We start from the raw sequence: 19,511 nt of genomic DNA, 5'->3' as shown, positions 1-19,511 counted from the left end.
TTCAACAGTAACCGAATGTCAATCTGTGAAGAAAACCACTTTCAAATTAAAAGCAAATACATTTATGCCATTTCTATTAAGTGCGAATGGCATCTGATTCTTTTTATCAAATTAGAAGTCACTAATAATTTAGTAAAACCTGGTACGAATTCACGCATTAACCCAGGTTCCTGAACTGAAATAGTATTATTATTTATGATAGTGAAAAAGACTAAAAGTTACTGGATGTGGTTTGCCAAGTTATATATATGTATATATGAATCATTGGTGGTAGCATCCACGCTACTGCAACTACTTCTGAACCGTATCTATCACCTAACGTTTTCGATCACCATTGTTTCACGAACCCCGATCACGTAGTCTGCAGCTAACATTGATACGGCCTGGTCTTTCAGTAGATAATTTCAGTTGTAGGCTAAAAAATTAAAATGATTGAATTGTTAATTATATAGATTTGAAAGAACAAAATTACAGTTACTAAACTTAGTAATTCCATTTTTATCATTACAGATCATGTGGGAGGCAGATTCCTGAGTGAATTTCGCTCCCTCATTGAAGAAATTGAACTATCCACAGATGAAAAAGAATTCGAAGCTGGCGTATCCGATTTAAACGATGAAGATATAGGTGATGAAATGGAAAGTCTAACTGACAAGAAACTAGTTTCTGATTTCAATACAAATGATAGTATTCAAAAGCATCATATTTCACATATAACATTGGAAAATTTACGATATCAAGCTCTACGTTATGACTGTCCACATTGTAAATGTTGTGTTGGTAGATTATTAGAAGTATAGTACTTGTCCTTATATTTCTATTCATCATTCAATCTCAGTTGTCATCATCATTATCATCATCCTCCTCATGTCTTTCATCAGAAAAACAAAACAATTTGATTTCAATTGTACAGATCTTATCTCTTCAATATAATAATAATAATAAGTACCAATTTTTATTTGTTTTCCACGTGTGTTATGCTTCCATTTAAAAATGGGTCTCTACTTGTAAAACGTGAACATTTTGTAAATATTATTTATTGGTTGCGAATTATAAATAAATCATAGAACAGAAATTATTCGTTTTGTTAATTTAAATATGTCAGATAAAAAAAAAGAAATAGGAACATCAATTAGCTATTGAATGGAGATAGATGTATCCAGTTGTACTAAGGATCTAGACAATTTATACAAATATTCGTTGATATTTGAACGAATAGTTTGACAGAAATTAGGCTTCGATGATACAGAAAACAATTTTCTTTGATGATTTTTTTATTGTATTACACTGAAGAAGTTCAGATAAGTTTTCTGGATGAAACATTGAAATTATTTAAATTTCATTCGCTGAGATTATTTTTGTTTATAACCTAGAAACAATAGTTTTCAAAATATATATTAGAGGTTACTTGTGTTTAGCTTATATCAGGGAAAATGAAATAGTTTATATGGTTAAGTATTGACAGATTAGTTATATGAACTTTAGAGAGAAAAAAACTGAGAATGTCATGGGAACAGGTTTATATTGAGGAATATGAACTACAATGAAAATTGACTGTTTGGATAGATGAAGGTCAGATAAGAATCAAACATGGGGAAAAATGTTAATATAACTGAAAGCATGATGTAACACAAATGAGTATTATAAACTGAGGTAACCGGACCAAAGTAATATCAAAAAACTGTACAGTATCTTTTATCGAATGAATAAATTTAGTTACAGCAAAGTTTAACAATATTTGAAGTCACTTTCTTATCGTTTCTCTTGAAATGACACCATTACAGCAAAAATGATCAGTAACTGGACAGCTTAGAAAAGCCGTTTGTTTAGCCTGTTCGTATCATAAATCATTTTAAGCAGTTAGTACGTGTTGTGAAGCCTACTGTCACACTGTTTGATAGTGATACACTTTTTGTATATGATCTCGACTACTTAAGAGGAAAGACGGAGGGTAGGAAACCAAGTTTATTTGAGTAAATCGAGCCATAAGTCTATGTACTCACTTAGATATAAATATCCCTAGGGAACTTAAATCTATCAGTGGTTAATGTTTAATTCCTTGGAAATGAAAGCCCTCTCGACCGATTACTAATTAGCCCAGTGTTAAGCTTGTAGTAAGCCCATTCAACTACTGTATTATTTATCTGCTCACTGTAATTTAGAGATTTAATCCACTATGTAATTTTCTGTGTGAGTATGATTGAGCACATCAATTTTCAATCTACTCTCCTATCGGTTGTAATACACAGACAATCAATAATTTATCCATACTTGATTAACACTCATAAATATATATGGATTTTTAACACACACACACTTGTTTACCCTGTGTGCTTGCTTCCTGTACGCTTTCGGATTTTACCAATCTTTAACAATAAACTATCTCTATAACTGGTGTTCAGGATTTTGAATAATCTCGAGTAAATCCATGATTCTACTGGGAGATTTAGCCTTCATTAAATACTCAGCAGGATACTAGCAATTGGAGTCATATATAGGGGAAATTCGCCTCTACAAGCTAACTATAACACTATCTTTCCACTTTATGAACCTGTCGCTATTCACTCGCCAGTTTTCGTTTGTAAGATATTCATATAGTCAGTATATGAAGGATCGTGCGACTTACTTTTTATCATTCCTTCTCAACTTGGATAAAAACGTTTCTGTGATCAGAAGCGCTTTTGCTTCCTTACACTTATTATCACTGTTTTTAAGCTTCTAGTCTACATCGATTCCCTTAAGATTACACATACGTCTTGTTGACCAATCCAAACAATCAGAAAAAAGTCAGTCCTACAGACCAACACTTACCGGTTAACTTTAATCAATCGATACGTAAAAACACAGTGCACACAACATAAAATCAGTAAAGACAAATGTCTAAATCCCAACTTGATCGATCATTACTTGAAAACTAGATAAATATTATGACCTTGGTTACCACGCAAAGCACAGATAGTCCCTAAAATATTATGTTATATTTAGAGTTCTACAAACCAGTTTTCTTTTATTCATAAGATAATTTCATCGTATCACATTTACATATGTGAAATATCCACTAATACTGGAGATTTTTCATCACCAATTGACTTGTTCATTACCAGCTAAAAATACTTAGTCCAGTGTAAATAAATTACTTGTTTCTTAATTGCTTTTACACAATTGTAATTGTACGCTTAGCTAGTTAAATGATTGACACATCAAATAAGAGAATGAATCTTTTAATAATCTATTTATAGAAACAACAAGTGTGATAAATATAATACATATTCAATGCTATTTACATGTTTGTAAATATCATAGTATGTTAATTTAATAAGTAAATAAGTAGTATCTTTAAATGTATGATTTTATTTAAACTTTATTTCTTGTAATAAATTGATTTTCATTTCTTCCTTTTTCTCTTTTAAATAATTCAATCCAATAAAGTTGACGATGTTTAGGTAGTGTATCAGTATTGTAACATTCAATAGATGCTTTTAAAATAGCTTCATTAAATGTTGTTGCATTAGTTATGTTGGTATAATCATCAGTATTATTATTGTTAATTAAATGAACTAATGAATCATGTATACCAACATGTAAATTTGTATTCAATTTGATGGATTTCGTTTGTTGTAACCATTGTTTATTAGGCTGTTTATAAAATCGTAGTAAATTTAGAATATCAGTTTTATTACCGATTGTTTGCATAGACGACGACGATGGAGAGGATGATGTTGGTTTGATATTTGTCACTTGAGGTAATAATTTACATAAACGTACAAATTGTTGAGTAAATTCACTATTCCAATTATCTTTATTGTATAAATAGCTGGAATGAAGAAATCAGATAGTTAAAGAGTTAGGTTATTATCACTCATTTATGTAACTCTCTTTTGATAAAATTCAATCCTTTACAATTATTAGATTGTAAAGTTAAACGTTAGGTGACATGTGTTAAAATCAGTCACAGCGGCACAGATTCATTTCTTTGTAGTGGCTGTGCTTCGTTAACCAATCACCCTCGTAACCGTTACCATATAATCCTCAACGGTGTTTGAAATCAAAAGGCAAAGAGAAGCAGCGACTACGGTTTTATAAGCAGATAACTCAGATCACAAAGCAGTGAGGCGAATGAGTCAGAGAACCGAGAGTGTAGAGTGTAAATGTACATATATATATATAGGGGAATGAATGGATCATCGAATCAATTAAGCAGCTAATAATAAAGCTAGCAGAATGAATATATGCGTAGGCGGCAAGCAATGTTCAAGCGTACATATTTCATACAAGCACAACCAATAATAAAGGTACAATCAGTTGTTATAATACGGATGACTTTGTTCGCTAAATAAGTTAACAAAAGGGCTTAACTGAGATAAATGAGAATAAACTCAATTGCACGTGAGTCGCTATACCTTTTTTTATCCTGCGCTGTAAAGATTGTGCACCTGTATTTTCGAATCATATTCGGATTGTTTAATCTTTCTTAGAATGGTAGCTGCTATATTATTTTAATTCCTTTGCAGTTAAACTTTGTAAGCTCATTACGTTAATATGTGAGAACTTAGATAAACGTATATACAATCTTGGATTCTACATTGACTATAATTGGCTATCTAAAGATATGTTCAAAACTGTTCGTTATTTGTTCTAAGTCGGATTACGTATGTGATATGACAATTCAGGGGATACAAAATAGATGGTCAAAGTAACACAGCGTCTAATTACACGATTGAGATACACGTGCAGAAATGGTAAAGCGTAAATGCTGTTCAGTTAGTCAGTTAAAACGTAGGACCAGGCACATATATGCATTGGTTCAAGTTGCCATACCTCATTAACACAACAACATGAACACTGGATTCATAGAAGTAGTTAATTCAGTGGTGGTAATATGTAAAAGAAAGATTGTATATAGGGACATAGTACATGGGGAGAGAATTAGTTCGTAGAAAGAAAGATATGAAGCGATTTTAATTTCATAGTTTAAGGAAAGATAAAGAATGTATACAACGACGCCAATGTGATCGATATTGAGCCATGCTAATCCTATCACTGTGAATCATATTTTCATAATTACAGTTTTCTGATTGTTTGGACTGAGTCCAGAGTTGGTCAAGATCACTAAGTCTCTCATGTTCGCACTTAATTATCAGGTTTATCGCAAACTTTTGACAATAAGCAGAAAAATAATATTTTCAAGGGTAGGTACCTAACAAAGTCTATCTTTCATACATCTGGAATTATGAAAAGGACGTTGTATTCATAGGTAATGTTTTGTTTTAATGAATCCAGACTCACCGATTTAAATGATGTACAGCTATCAAGAACAATAAAGGTTGACGAGTTATTTGGACTGTACCAGATAGAATTGCAGCTGCATAAACACGAATCATGGATGAGTTCGATTCAACTGGTTCAAGGAAGCTTGACAATGGTATAACAAGCTATATTTATACGAATTATGAATAGAAATATTAAAAATTCGGAAATAAAGATTTGCAGAATTAGTGATATACATGGCAGAATAAATTTCAAAACAAGGAATCTTTGTTCTTGCTCTCTTTAAGATGAACTATGTGTATGAAAGTGACATAGTTTTTAAGGTGTTCAACTTCAGGAAAGTTAGTCAGTTTTAAAACTCAGGCTTATTTTGCCCACATTGGATTGAACAACCGGATAATATCGTTGGTCACTTTTTGATGTTTAGAACTACGGTTGATAAGTGTCAATTCTGTGAGGATTGCTTTGATATTGTCAGTAATTCATAAGCATTTTTAAACAGGGATGGATAGTAGCCAGGAGTGAAATCCAGAAAGCGTGTTACGTCCTATTTGGGACTTACCAACTGGATTTACCTGCGTCCTGCAGTTAATATTCACCCCGAGATTAGAACCATTCGCTTCAAACACCACCACACTGTCCACTTAGCTAATCAGTTCAGATAGCCAACTGACTTGTGCAATGAGGAGAAATCTAATTCCTTTATATTGGTTGCTTTTTAAATCGTCCCATTATGTTTACAACTGTAATTGATCAGTCTATTTTTACTATTATTATAAAATATAGGCTAAATATGAACAAACTTCATTTCATATAAAATGTTCTGTAGCGTTAAAGGCGTCTATCTATATGATTAAAAGAAGAATATCACTTAGATTATTTATCAACATAAGATAACCTAAATAATAGCTAAGTCAACAATAACTGCCAATAATTGAAATGAAAACTAAGAGAATATAACAATTCGAAAAACCGTCACATCTAAACAGAAATTCAATGAATGTACAAAACCTGAATACAACTATTAGAACATATGTCACATTACAAGTTCATGTCAACACACCCAATAATAAGATACAGTTAAATTGAGATAAGCATGACATATTCAAATAAGGAAGAAATAGAGATCAGAGGTTAAAAAAAACAACATAGAAAACAGACTAAACAACTAACCTGATTTAAAACAATACGAAGTGAATTTAAAACTTGTTGATGTTCACCCCATAGTGCACGTCTATATTTCACATGACATAACTGTTGACAAGGCCAAAGTACTAGATTGGCAAACACTGGAGAATTATACGACAATGCATTGTAGTGATTCACTAGGTCAATATATCTATACAGTAAAAAACAAAAGTGAGAAATAGTACACATGATTATTTTTAAAGATCCGAACGGTGTGGTAACTAGAGATACCATTCATTTACTTGGTATTTAAACACATTTTCGAAATTAGAGCTAGTGATAATTCCTGGTTCCTTAAATCGAAGTGGGTAAGATTTGAAAACTCCGACACTGCAATACCTGAATGTCAAATACTCCAACTGCTATAAAATACGTATTTTGCATTATTGAAGAAACCGATACTTCACCTATACAATTTGAATTTGAGTTGGTCAGTGCAACAATCAAATGCATTGTTTATTCATTCACCCAATCTCACAGTAATTTCAAGTAACATTTAGAAACGACATTCACTGAAGACATTTCTAAAGCATGATTATTACACATATACATATACCCCATTTACTTTTCTTTGCCCGAGGTACTTACCTACCATACAAAAGTCAGGACAGTTCAATCGATACTTACATCATTTATACAACTAGTAACTCCCATTGACTTTCAAGTATTTTTTTTAATGAACAGAGTCGAAAAGTGAAAGAAAAAACCAACTACTGCATAAAGCACACAGAGCAAAGTCGGGAATACAGATTTACTGCCTTTTCCATGTTACAGATAATATTAGCAGTTAGAAAGCACTAAAACAAGTGTAGCGTTATATCAGTATAGAGAGTTCAATAAAATGCTAATATTAACAGTGAATAAGAACAATGGTTGAAATGTATTTTTTCTATAGTAACAGTATTTACATTAATTTCAATGCTTGATCTGTCTAAATCTAATCCCGTTAATTGTTAGGTACGAGGTCATAAATGAAATTTTGAAGACTGTTCTATCATCGGTTATCACATATACATTTCTATTGTGTATTTATCAAATACTTTGTTTACGGCACTTTTATACTGCAGTCGTAATTGTAAGCTTCCATTAAACTCGCTAACTGTTGATATATTTCTTTTACTGTCCGTAAATTACGATTACTGAATTATGGACCTATTACTTGTCGTTCACGTGATCTGATTGGCCAAGCCGGGGACAGAAAGGATTTGTGTAAATCAATAAGCGTCAGCACACTTAGTAGTCAGTCACATTAGCTAAGCTGATTTTGTATAGTGCCCTCAAATGCCTTGAGAGTGGGGAGACTCAGCTCTCCCTCTCCAAATACTCTCACATGGTCACGTACATACAACCACTGCCAGAGAAGTCCTACTCGCTGCCTTATCACATTACTGTTGTTTACGAAATTGAAAGGACGAAAAGCGAATATTCATCGCCTTAACCGGGTTGGTGGATACGCATGATTCACCTAGGAGAGTTTGAAAACCGTGATTCCCAACCAATGGTGCACATGGGCTACAGGATCCTGAGAAAACAAATGGAGTATGAATCTATTGTTGGTCACCGGCTACCCATCGGAGACCGCCTTGTGGATCAGACCTCTTGGTCAAAGGCTCACGGTGTGGTCCCGTAAGGAAACAACCTGCTTCGGTTCGGGCCACTGGACAGTATCCCAGGCCTTACGCAAATCCAATGATTTATGTAGTACATATCATCATAATAATAATACTAATAATAATAACGTAGAAAGAACACATCATCAATAATCCAGTGATCGCATTAAACTGCTATATAGAATATAGATTTATAACAAATATTATGGTTAAATAGAAAACCAAGCTCACAGGTCATAATATGATGGAAAATTTACTGGGAGTTTAACAACTTCAAGTGAATTATTTGTTTCTTGATCATTTCTAAATGTTAACGATGGTCTAATTGGTCCGATAGAATATAAAATTTCAGCTAACAATTGACCAGTAGGTTCAAAGCCTAAACCTCCAGCACCGGGATATGAGATTGAACCTAAAGTCAGTCGCACAATCGATTCAACTGGATCCATGAAACCAAAATTGTAACTATCTGTAGAGTCGCATAAATTTGCGATTTTTTGAAGATAATTTATCCACGTTAAACAATTCAACGATCGATCTAAAATGAGCTACATGAAAAATAAGATTAGACTAGGGTTCAAAATTTTATTATAACAAAGGGGTTTATGGAGATCGTAAAATTCCCAATAGTTTAAATCATGTAATGACCTTAGCTATATTACCGTTGAAAAATTGAAAAGACTGGACGACCCCCTTGCTCTAGAATCAGACTGCAGCAGTGAGTATCTACGACTTTGCATCACCAATCTCCACAATCCCATACTAACATTTATCATGTGCTCACTAGTGACTAGTTTGTGAAAGAAAGTTTCCGAAGTTTTAGTGCGAAGTCGGGTTACACAACATCGTGAGTTTATTTAAGTTAGATATCAACACCGTTGGACGATGACTCAGTGGTTCAAAGTTAAAGGTTGGCGTACGGAACTGAAGACCATGGGTTCCGTCTTAGAAGTGGGGTCGTGGATGCGCATTGCTGCGGAGCCCCATACAAAGCGGCCGTCCAATGCTTTCACGTTCTCAATATTGATCTAACTAGTAAAAGTTTATGATTTAAACCGTGAAAATTTAGAATTTCATCCAATTATTTACCTATCAAACGAATAAAACAGTCATTACGAACCTTTATTAAGTTCTGTTAATTCATACTTTCTAGATTAGGTAAATAAGTTATTTCTGTCTAAACATTCTTTATTCACAACCACTTTTAGCTTGTTAGCTTGTGTATAAATGTAATTTCTTGTTTCATGGTGCGACGTGATGTACTTTGCCTGAAATATAAAGATAATGGAGGTTGGCTGCTGCCTTCTATTTAAACTCAAGGACGGAGACAAAAGAGGGCTTACGGAGAGTGGATTACATGGAACTCAGCTTGCGTCCACTCACAGTTAACTGTGAGGATCAGAAGTCTGATTGATCAAGTCTATGACAATAGGCTTGAAAGGAAGAGAAGACGCAAGATTATAGTCTGAATTCCGATTGATGAATTTCACACGTGATATAAATCAATGTCTCAAGTCGCAAGAAAGTGAATATAGAATGTTGAATCAAAAAGCGTTAACTGTAAGATTTTACACATAAAGGATGGTAGGCAAATTTGATCACATTCTTTGAAAAAGGCATAACGCATTATATAAAAAGGAAATTGTCCGTTACTGATAAAAGAGGATAATCAACATTTAAGACAGTAAAAAATCACACTAGATTATACTAATGCTAAGTTGGCTTTAATCACAGATTGATATTGACTAACTAGGAAACCATCAAAAATCAAGGTCAAAAGCTGGTTATTTCGTTAGTTTAGAACTTATCGGCAGTGTGCACAAAAGACATTATCAGGGACTGTCACTACAACATTCAAGTTTTACAATAAACTTGTCATTTTCATACTTCCATTTGAATTTTGACTTCTTTATGAAACATTAAGCTATCTACAAAGTTTCATCTTCTTTATCTCATATTAGCTTGTGGATTTTAAGGCTGAAGTACTTTTGTTATTGTGTGTCAGATATCCAGTCTATTTGAGTTCACACTCATTCTCGCTAGTATTAAAAGACTGTTAATTGTTCGAAAATAGAATCTACAGCAGGTCAACTGGAAACCAAAATACTGAAATATTGATGACCATACTATACTGAAGACCTTGAGCATCTAATCAAAATTAGATTAACTGATGCAAGAATTTAAAACACTATTCCGGATAGCTTGTCGCTAAAACTCATGATTTTCATTATATTTCGTATTTCGAAAGGATTTGATCATGTTTTCCTTCCAGAATGAACTGTTAAGGCCAGTATATTTGAGTTTAGGTTAAGGTTAGGAGTATTAGTGTCGAGAGCCAGATTAGGGTTAGGAATCAGGTTAAGACTTTTAGTGGATGGGATCTCGAGTCAAGGGGTTTGGGGGGTTAGAAGTTAGAATTAAATTTTCCGGTTAAGTTTAGAAATGTGTAGAGTTAAGACTAAGGGTCTTTCCTGATTACAGAACTATGATATCTAGCCTGAATTATTGATATTTAGCCATAATAAGTTTAATAGTGACTTCAAAACTAGTAATCCTCTGTATGTTTATCATTTTTCTGTAATTTAATGCTTTTAAACGGAAGATGAATTCTTATTGATCATCATTGACTGGATAATCATAAGGCCACTCCTAAATTCACTAAAGATCATCGGTCTTGCTCCAACATTGAACAAACAGACAAATTATTTTTACATTAATACACTTACCTTACGATACGTTTCATCTTCCTCATTAATTTTTTTGGATTTTGACAATAAATATGCATGAATAAATGGTAGATATACCCATTCCTTTGAAATTAGTCTGTCACATACAGATCTTGGTTTAGAAACAACAGGATTTAATTGAAAAATAGATTGATATTTCAATGAATGACCTGGATTTACTTCAGACATATCCTCAAGAATTGGTGATAAACCTATATATAGAAAAGGTATTTCCATATAATAATGTAAATATCTGATGAATTAACGTGTTAAGAATAATATAGGATGTTTGGAGAAGTTAAATCATACACAAGGTATTGATGATATTGTGTATGAGCAACAATCAAAGCTTCACAGATAACACAAGCCATGTTAAAAGAATAAAACATCCTTACAGTCAATTTAAAATCCAATAACTTTGAGACAAAACAGTACGGGTGAGAAGCTTAAGCGATGCTTGAAATGAACAATAGGAATTTTAGCTCACTGTTATTTATACACAATTGTTTACGCAAGATATTCAATGTCCGTTGACCGGATATCATCAGCAACAGCCTACTGGGGAAAAGAACAAAGCAGCTTCCAGATGAAGAGGAGATTAGGAAAAGATGATGAAGGTGGATAAGACATAGACCGCGGAAGTCAAACTCCATCATGACACAAGAGCTAGCTTAGAAATCCGAAAGGAAACGGGAAAGAGACCAAAGAATATATTGCACCGGGAATCGGAAACAGACATCAAAAGGTCGAATAACAACTGGAAAGGATTGCCCAGGACAGAGTTCGATGGAGAGTGTGGTCAGCAGCATATGTTCCTCCACGAGGGGTAACAGGAGTAAGTAAGCTGCTAACCAGTCAGAAATAGTTTTTGTAAATGAATAGGTTTTAAGGACAAAAAACCAAGAACATAGTCATACAATAAAATGGTTATATAATAAATGAATAGATTGAAATTTCCTACAAATTTGTCTGTCTGGATATCCAACAAATCAAGGATATATAAACCCTTCTAATTATTCCATAGGACATCTCTCTGCCTTCTTGAACTGTTTTTATGGAGAGGGGGGCTTTGTTAGAAGTGGACTGATAAAACACAGTATTATTACGAAAGAAGCAAAAGAAAACATTTGAGATATGACGCAAAGTTAATTTCGAATGAATAAATTCAATTAGAAGGAAAATAACATTTATAGGAGAAATTATGTTTACATGAATTGCAGTTCACTAATATTCAATGTATTTTCTCTATATTTGCAAATAGCTTATAAATGAGATTTCTGTTATTACAAGTACTATACATTCTACACATAGTCAGTCAGCTGTAAACAACATAGTACCTGGAATATAAGTGCGTCAGTTCAAGTTGATACATTGGATCGGTAGATTTAAATGGAACCATCAAAACAAATGCTAGATAAATAGTATTGTGGTGTATGCTACTTATGTCTGTCGACATAAGTAGTATGTAACACCGAACGGATGTAGAAAACTTGGCAACAGAAGGCTAAGAATATCGAGTTGAAGAGAATATAAGGGAAAATAGAAAGGAATTGTGAAATGGACGAATCATACAGAATGTGACGGACAAATGATGAAAATTTGCAAACGAAGTATTCAGTGTATGATTCTCATATTTTATTCTAATACAATCAGTTGTCCCCATCTATATTCTCGTTCACAACAGTATCAGTGACAATAGTAGAAAATATTAGATAACAGACAATACGAATCAAAAAGGAGGAATGGATCTATGCCACTGTGACTGATTCTGTGTTTTATCATCTAAAGCCTTCAACGATTGATCAAAATAATCTATATATTAGTGAACTTGCTTTAGTTTCAATAATCAACTTGACAGACGTAAGTGAAATCAAACTAAAATGAGTATTCTTCTCTAAATTGTCATACTTCACTTTAGTATACCAAAATTAAACGAACTAGGCCGCTTAATTCCTATTTGGCTTAGCACACATTAAGCAGGTTTTAACAGGATCACTGAGGTTTGGATTTAGTGTGACATATATAAATATAAATAACTTACTTAATCGACTGTCTTCGTTATCATTCCGTGCACTGGAAGTTGATTTTGTTCCAAGAACTAATTCATGGTAATACAATTCTCTAATTTCATGTAGACGTCGTAAAACGTATTCAATGTTAAGCGTATTGCTGAAAAACAAATAAATATTAGCCCAGAAATTTTAATTAAAGAGATTAATAGAATTTGTTTTTGTACATAATCAGAATAAAAAAACGTTCAATAATGACAGAAAATTATTTACATGTTAGTTGGTACATGCCAATAATTCAATTCCAATAAGTGATCAAATGTGGGCGCTTAAAAACAGAGCATTTTACTATATATGAAGGACACATTGAAGACTGCAAAATTATTGAGACCGTTTGAAAGTGGAGTGGAACATTAACCAATAAAATAACTTTAATCAGTCTTATGAAAACCAAAGAATGAGGAGACGAAAGAAGCAAAGTCAACAATAATCAACAAAACCAACTGCCCCAACTATTTTAAACGCTACATCGAGCAAAGTGGACGCTCTCTTCATCTTCAACTGCATGAATACAATTAGCTACCATACGCTTGTTTGGCAGCCCAATAGACCTTCTCTTCCATTCTTGTCTTCTCCCTCAAGCAGTTAGTTTGGGAGGTTAGAGTGTAGCATGTCGCGTGTTAGAATTAGATCTCAGACACCGTCCATCGTAACATAAATCATTATATTTATCCATAAATACGAAAAGTAACAACAAATATACACCATACTGTCTATGCATTATAAAGCTATTCAGTAATACTTTATGGTACCCAAACTACCTATGATGGTTCTTATTAAAATGAAAAGTAATACACTCACTTGAAGCTGTTTAATTCAATTTGTCGATTATTGAATATAACTTCTAAAATAAGACGAGTTCTTAATTCTTCTTGACCTTTACGTAAATACGGGAGAATACGTAAAGCAGCTAAATGAATAATATTACCACTATTGACATATTCACCCAAAGTCGAATTACAACATAACGATGATTTTAGATAGACACTTAAATTTGATTCATTTAATTCTAAAATCTGGAGTAGAAACAAAAAATAGATAAGAGTAGAAGATTGTTGAAATATGAAGATACTGTAAGATATTTTTAAGTAAGAATGAAATTAAGAGTTGACTATCAAGTTTAATTCTTGTCCACTATATATCAAATCACTTATACTTGAAATATATGTCGAAGCTTATCAAATTCATAGCGATTAGCATATCTTCAATGCAACTGATTTATTTATGAATACTATCTGTTATCGCCATGGATTAAGTGAAACATTAGCTCTTCCCCCTAACAGGATAAAAATTTAGTTTTCAGAAGAACAAAATCTTCGCAACTTTATATTTGGAGAGCTTAGTTAACCATTACAATACAATCGAGATATGTTCATGAAAAGAACGTGAGACAGAACACCAACTCCGTGATGATAATGAACGACTAAGTAAAATAGAACAAGGGTAGATATATGAGGATATCTAGTCTTAATGCTGTACTTCGACATTTCAAAAGCTTTCGATATGGTTAATCACCAACTTCTTATAAGCAAACTCTCATCTTGCGGGATCAAAAACCCTCTGCTTACTAGGTTTAATTCTTTCCTCAACCACCGACACCAAATAGTCAAAACTAACTCTTCCTTGTCGAACACTGTCCTTGTCAGAAGTGGTGTAATACAAGATAGCGTCTTAGGCTCTTTGCTCTTTCCAGTTTTTATTAATGATATTTAGGATTGTTTTTGTATTAGTAAGCCTCTTCTGTATGCAGATGATCTTAAAGTAGTGTATTCATTTTCTCTTCATGAGCTGAACAATATGCAAAATTTCATCAGTATGGAGCTTAACAAGGCTAAATATGGATGGATGTGCTTCGGTACTACATCACTCAGCTTAGATCTTGTCATAAATGGTAAGGTGTTATCTAAGTTACATAAAGTATTAAACTTAGGTACTCTTACGTTTTGTTCTTTACAGAACAGGTCTTGAAACAGTCCCAACGTCTAATGGGTTGTACGAGTCACGTATTTTGATGAACAAAGTATGTGTTCGACCACTCCTAGAATACTGCACGTTTATTCTTTTTAGTGTGCTCACAAAGGATGATTTAAGGGTAGAATCCGTACAGAGACTATTTACACTTAGGATTCTTGGAACTGATTGTACCTTGAATTATAAGTCCAGATGTAATAAACTTGGTGTTGGCGGGACATAGATTGGATTAAAGTATGCTCGATGCACCAATGCGTTGATGCACGTTGATTGGTTAATTCTTATCCAATCAGCTCTAGGCGATACTTGGAGAACACTCTAGAATCTTTTCATGTAAAAACTATAAATATACTAACGTTTTTCTTATTGCACTACTTACTTCCATCTACTCTTGTTATTTGGAATATAATCGCTTTCCTGTTCAACCGTGTTCTGATTTGGAGACTTGTCGAGTGAATTGGTGTCTGAGAATGCTAAGCAATAGGAATAGCTGGGTTGTAATAAGAGACCTTTTGTGGAAAAGGAAACCCAAACTAAGTCTAATCTTTTTCTTCAAAATATTTAATAAACTATCCTCTACATCCAGTGAAGTAATTCAATATACAGAAACAACTAGTTAGAGCATCCATTACTTTTTCATTAGTGAAACAAACATTTTGAATCATCTCTCTATTTGACTTACTTAACCAGTGTATTTTCCAGACTCTGGAATAATCTGCCACAATCTGTCCGTGAGATAAGGTCACTGCATCGATCCTTACCTCCTCTTCTAAAATGCCTTAAATGTTCTTACATCTGTAGGTTTATCTCATTCCGCAAGTGAGATTATAGGAACTTTAAATGTTTAGTCATTTTTATTGCTGAATCCACTAAGTAAACCTATCCACCTGCTGTTACTTTACACTAACACCATTCCTGGCAGCCCCAACTAATTTGAATAATATCTATCACGAATAGTAGGTCGTAAAATAACCTGACTAACCTATCGTAGTTATTATTGCCTTTTTTGTCCCGTGCTCGCTGCCTCCGTTTTTTTCTCTCTAGTTGTAGAGGGTCATAATCAATTCGTTACGGAGCAGGAAATGACTTTAAATACACCTTTCACACATCAACAGGATGCCAACTTAAAAAGACCTAAAAGTCCCCGGATGATGTATTTCATTGCTGTAATACATGTGAAGAATGTACTACCTAAAAATATTTTGAACTAGAAAACTTAAAACAGTCGTATATCACATATCTGTTCTCTGCATTTATTATTACCATATATATATATCAAGCTGAGCATGTCTGTAAACTGGCATCAATTCTGTAATTATTATTTCGAGAATATATATTAGTATTATTATATTTGTGTTGACCGAGTCATTACAACAAGTAGGCGAGCATTGAACTGTTTTTTCGTGTTAGTTTGGGATCGGTCAGTAGTGGATACCAACGGCACCGCCAACGATCGAATCCATAAGCGCTAGGTATCTCGGTGAACGCCTAAGCATTAGGACCAATGGACTGGAACCCAACCAATTCGTAATATCTCGCGACGATTAACTAGTCTCACTTCTGGCATATCTAAACTGTAAATGTCGTGATTTGAATTTGATGAATTTCTATTACACATTGCAATAGTAATTCAACTAAATTATCAACTGAATCCAATCTACAGTACATCAATACGAAAAAGAAAATCCTAAAGCTTTTAAGCTAGAAAAAAATAAAGGTAGGATCCCGGAAAACTTTCGGTTTAATTCCAATACGAAATTTACCTGACTAAACAGTAACAATATTCTTGTAATTAATTCACTTTCAATGGATATGAGCAAATGAGGCTTATCATTATCAACCTCATCAGTGGAAGTTATCGTCGAAAATTTCTGTTGAAACATAGATAGAGATTTCCATTTGAGAAAAAACGATTTTTGATAAACACGTTTGATCCAATCGACTAAAGGAAGAAGTAAATCGGAAATTGGTGATAACTGCTGGAATGTTATCATGTGCAGTTTGAAATGAATGATAATCGATTCTAAAATATTAATCATAGCAGACATCAATGGTAAATATCTTGTATTCATTTGTTTTGGATTAAATGATACTTGGTCACATTGATTTTGACTATTAGTATTCTTTATTTCTTGAGTAGTAGAGTTGATTGACTGTGAATTAACTTTTGGCCATGTTAATCCACTTAATTGACTATAGTGTGGATCATAACAAAAATATAGTACAGTACCATAATTTGGTAGACAACTAGGCGATAATGAGACTAATTGTAAAACTCCATCATCCAACAATGTATTTTGATCAACAGAAGTCCAGTCAAGTTTTACTTCTTCATTTGTATGAACATTTATTGATGATTCTGGAAGTAAACATGGGGATACATCACGAACCTGAACAGGACTACCAGTAAGAATACTTTCGTTTCTGGTTGAGTCAAGAAAAAAAAACAAGTTGTTTTGAAAAATTGAGCTATGTGGGAAACAGCCGATTGAATAAGTGATAATTTACTAAAAATGGTATTGATTATATACTGACACCAGGTGGAAAACCAGTTATGTAAAAAGTTAGAGGAGGTCAAACAAAGATGGAGCATCAGTTCATGAGGTTAAAAACTATTGTACTGAGCCATGTGTAAGTTAGGTATAGACTATCTGGCCGGGGTCTTTATGGTTATCATAAACATTGATTAAAGAAGTAGGATGGTATGACTTAGAATCTATCACAATGATGTGAATGTATTCATTATTTGTCTTCTCTTAGATCTTCAGTTTTAAAACTATCTTACATTTTTTGGTGCGCAAAATCACTCTTATTGAAGGACATTTTCCATGACCCGATATTTTGTACTACTGTCACTGATATTACTGCTAATTCTACTAATCTGGCATTTATCTTGACAATTTCATCTAGCTCTCTTCATATGTGTCCTCTTGAAACGATGTACATATGTGGAAGGTTTTACGTTGTTTATGATTGACTAACTAGAAAACCAGTGATGATTAGGAATTAAAAGGATATATTCTTTACTAAACATCATGTTTGAAGACAAGCGTCTCATATCTAGACCATTGAGTTTGCAAAGCATACCTATTCAGTAGTCTAAGGTTAAGTTGTTACAATGATGTCTGGAGCTACTTGGTTCGACTGATGGTGAGGTCGTGAACCCCCATTGTTGCGAGATTTTCACATTAAGGCGAAGAAAGTAGGGGTGGATGTACTGAGTTATTCTATGAAAACTAGTGATACTTCCAGGTTGCTCCAACTGAAGTAGATGAACAGAGATGTGAATCAGTGTATTATTTATACAAAACGTTCGGTAGAAAACACATGTACTCACGTCACATGTACCATGATATAGTTATGTCATTCATGATTTCACGTAGAAAAATAATAATAATTCACATAAACCAAGCATAATTCTTCAGGCCTAGAAACAAATTAGTTCAGCACTAAACAACTTGGAATGATTACTTTGTTGACTCCTATTACCTTATTCTAATTCAGAATAAAACATACTAAGGAAGTACACTACATATATCCATATTATATCATAAAGGTTGATAAACAAATGTTTTTCCCCAATACTGAATTCTTTTCAGTAAAATATCTTCTGTGAATCTAGCACCGATGGGTATATCAAGGATACATTGATTGATCACCTAGCAATAAGTAATGTCTTATTTTTCTAGTCCTCAGGGATTACTAAATTCTATTGATCAAGACACAATATGACAACTAGTTCAATTGATGTAATATTACGTGTATTATGTTTTATGTCAAGTTGTTGGAGAGAATAAGAAGGAAACCAGGTGTCTATGTTTTGTGTTAGTTGGAATTCGTTAGCAAGATATATATGGAATCTTAAGCAAAATTATGTTCCTTGTGGAATTATGGCACGTACTAAACAGTGTCACAGTTTTAAAAGCCACTTATGTTGACGGATCACTGTGTATTAGTCAATGTTATGCTTATCTAATCTTATCGAAGTATAAACGGATCATTATCATTATAACTAATTATCACTAGTCAATTTTTAATAAGTCCGTTTTAAATATACTACCTTACCCTTACGATCACTCAGTGATTTAACATATAAATGTCAACAGCTCCAAATAAGTGAGTACAGCATGTTTGGTTGGAACTGCTAAATATTTTAGGAATTGAAGCCACTGAAAAAGTATGGATTTCTTTAAGGATATGCGACATACTTATTCGACATGTAGGAAATTTTGATCTAAGGCATTCTATTAATTAACTGCCAATTACTGAACATCACAATTAAAGTACAAATGAATTTATTTCGATAGTGACAATAGAACAGCATAATATTGGTTTGAAACTCCAGTTAATATCCAGTTTTTGACGTACAATGGTGTAAGTAGACAAAAACTTCACAAGAAAAACTTACTGAATGAATCGATAAAGCATTTGATTCCAAAATGGTAGTTTGAATATTGGCGTTAAACTATTATTCCAATGATTGATAGATTGTTCATGAAAAGACTTGTAAGAAAATAATATCAGAAATATAGAACTGAAAAAACATATTGTATTGATCATTAAACAGATAATTCCTTAAAATCTAATTTACTGTAGATATATACATGAATATGAAAGTATCATAGATCTCATTCACCTGGTAGAGATTAGCATATTGGGCTTTAAGGCACATTCCAAGT

The 19,511-nt window shown here is 33.2% G+C and overlaps 2 protein-coding genes across 3 annotated transcripts in view; one reads left to right on the top strand and one right to left on the bottom strand.

Annotated features, from left to right (window-relative positions):
• The window catches only part of GOLGA2_1 (Golgin sub A member 2), a 35,847-nt gene extending 33,988 nt beyond the window's left edge, over nucleotides 1–1,859 (top strand). For both annotated transcript variants that reach the window (XM_051209474.1, XM_051209473.1), the window contains one exon: nucleotides 511–1,859. In XM_051209474.1, the coding sequence (XP_051073070.1) occupies nucleotides 511–800 (290 nt within the window). In that variant the 3' untranslated portion in view covers nucleotides 801–1,859. The remainder of the gene's footprint in view (nucleotides 1–510) is intronic.
• Nucleotides 140–19,511, bottom strand: part of RPAP1_2 (RNA polymerase II associated protein 1) — a 40,395-nt gene continuing 21,023 nt past the window's right edge. Inside the window, exons 16-25 of the mRNA XM_051209463.1 lie at nucleotides 19,241–19,335; nucleotides 16,596–17,256; nucleotides 13,663–13,877; nucleotides 12,834–12,961; nucleotides 10,793–11,004; nucleotides 8,298–8,614; nucleotides 6,442–6,607; nucleotides 5,287–5,432; nucleotides 2,627–3,814; nucleotides 140–415 (exon numbers count right to left, since the gene is read on the bottom strand). Of these exons, the coding sequence (XP_051073068.1) occupies nucleotides 3,355–3,814; nucleotides 5,287–5,432; nucleotides 6,442–6,607; nucleotides 8,298–8,614; nucleotides 10,793–11,004; nucleotides 12,834–12,961; nucleotides 13,663–13,877; nucleotides 16,596–17,256; nucleotides 19,241–19,335 (2,400 nt within the window). The 3' untranslated portion in view covers nucleotides 140–415; nucleotides 2,627–3,354. The remainder of the gene's footprint in view (nucleotides 416–2,626; nucleotides 3,815–5,286; nucleotides 5,433–6,441; nucleotides 6,608–8,297; nucleotides 8,615–10,792; nucleotides 11,005–12,833; nucleotides 12,962–13,662; nucleotides 13,878–16,595; nucleotides 17,257–19,240; nucleotides 19,336–19,511) is intronic.

This window comes from Schistosoma haematobium, chromosome 1 (genome assembly GCF_000699445.3).
Source record: "Schistosoma haematobium chromosome 1, whole genome shotgun sequence".
NCBI lineage: Eukaryota > Metazoa > Platyhelminthes > Trematoda > Strigeidida > Schistosomatidae > Schistosoma > Schistosoma haematobium.
The sequence above is the reverse complement of the archived record's forward strand: the minus strand, read 5'-3'. Positions and strand labels throughout refer to the sequence as shown.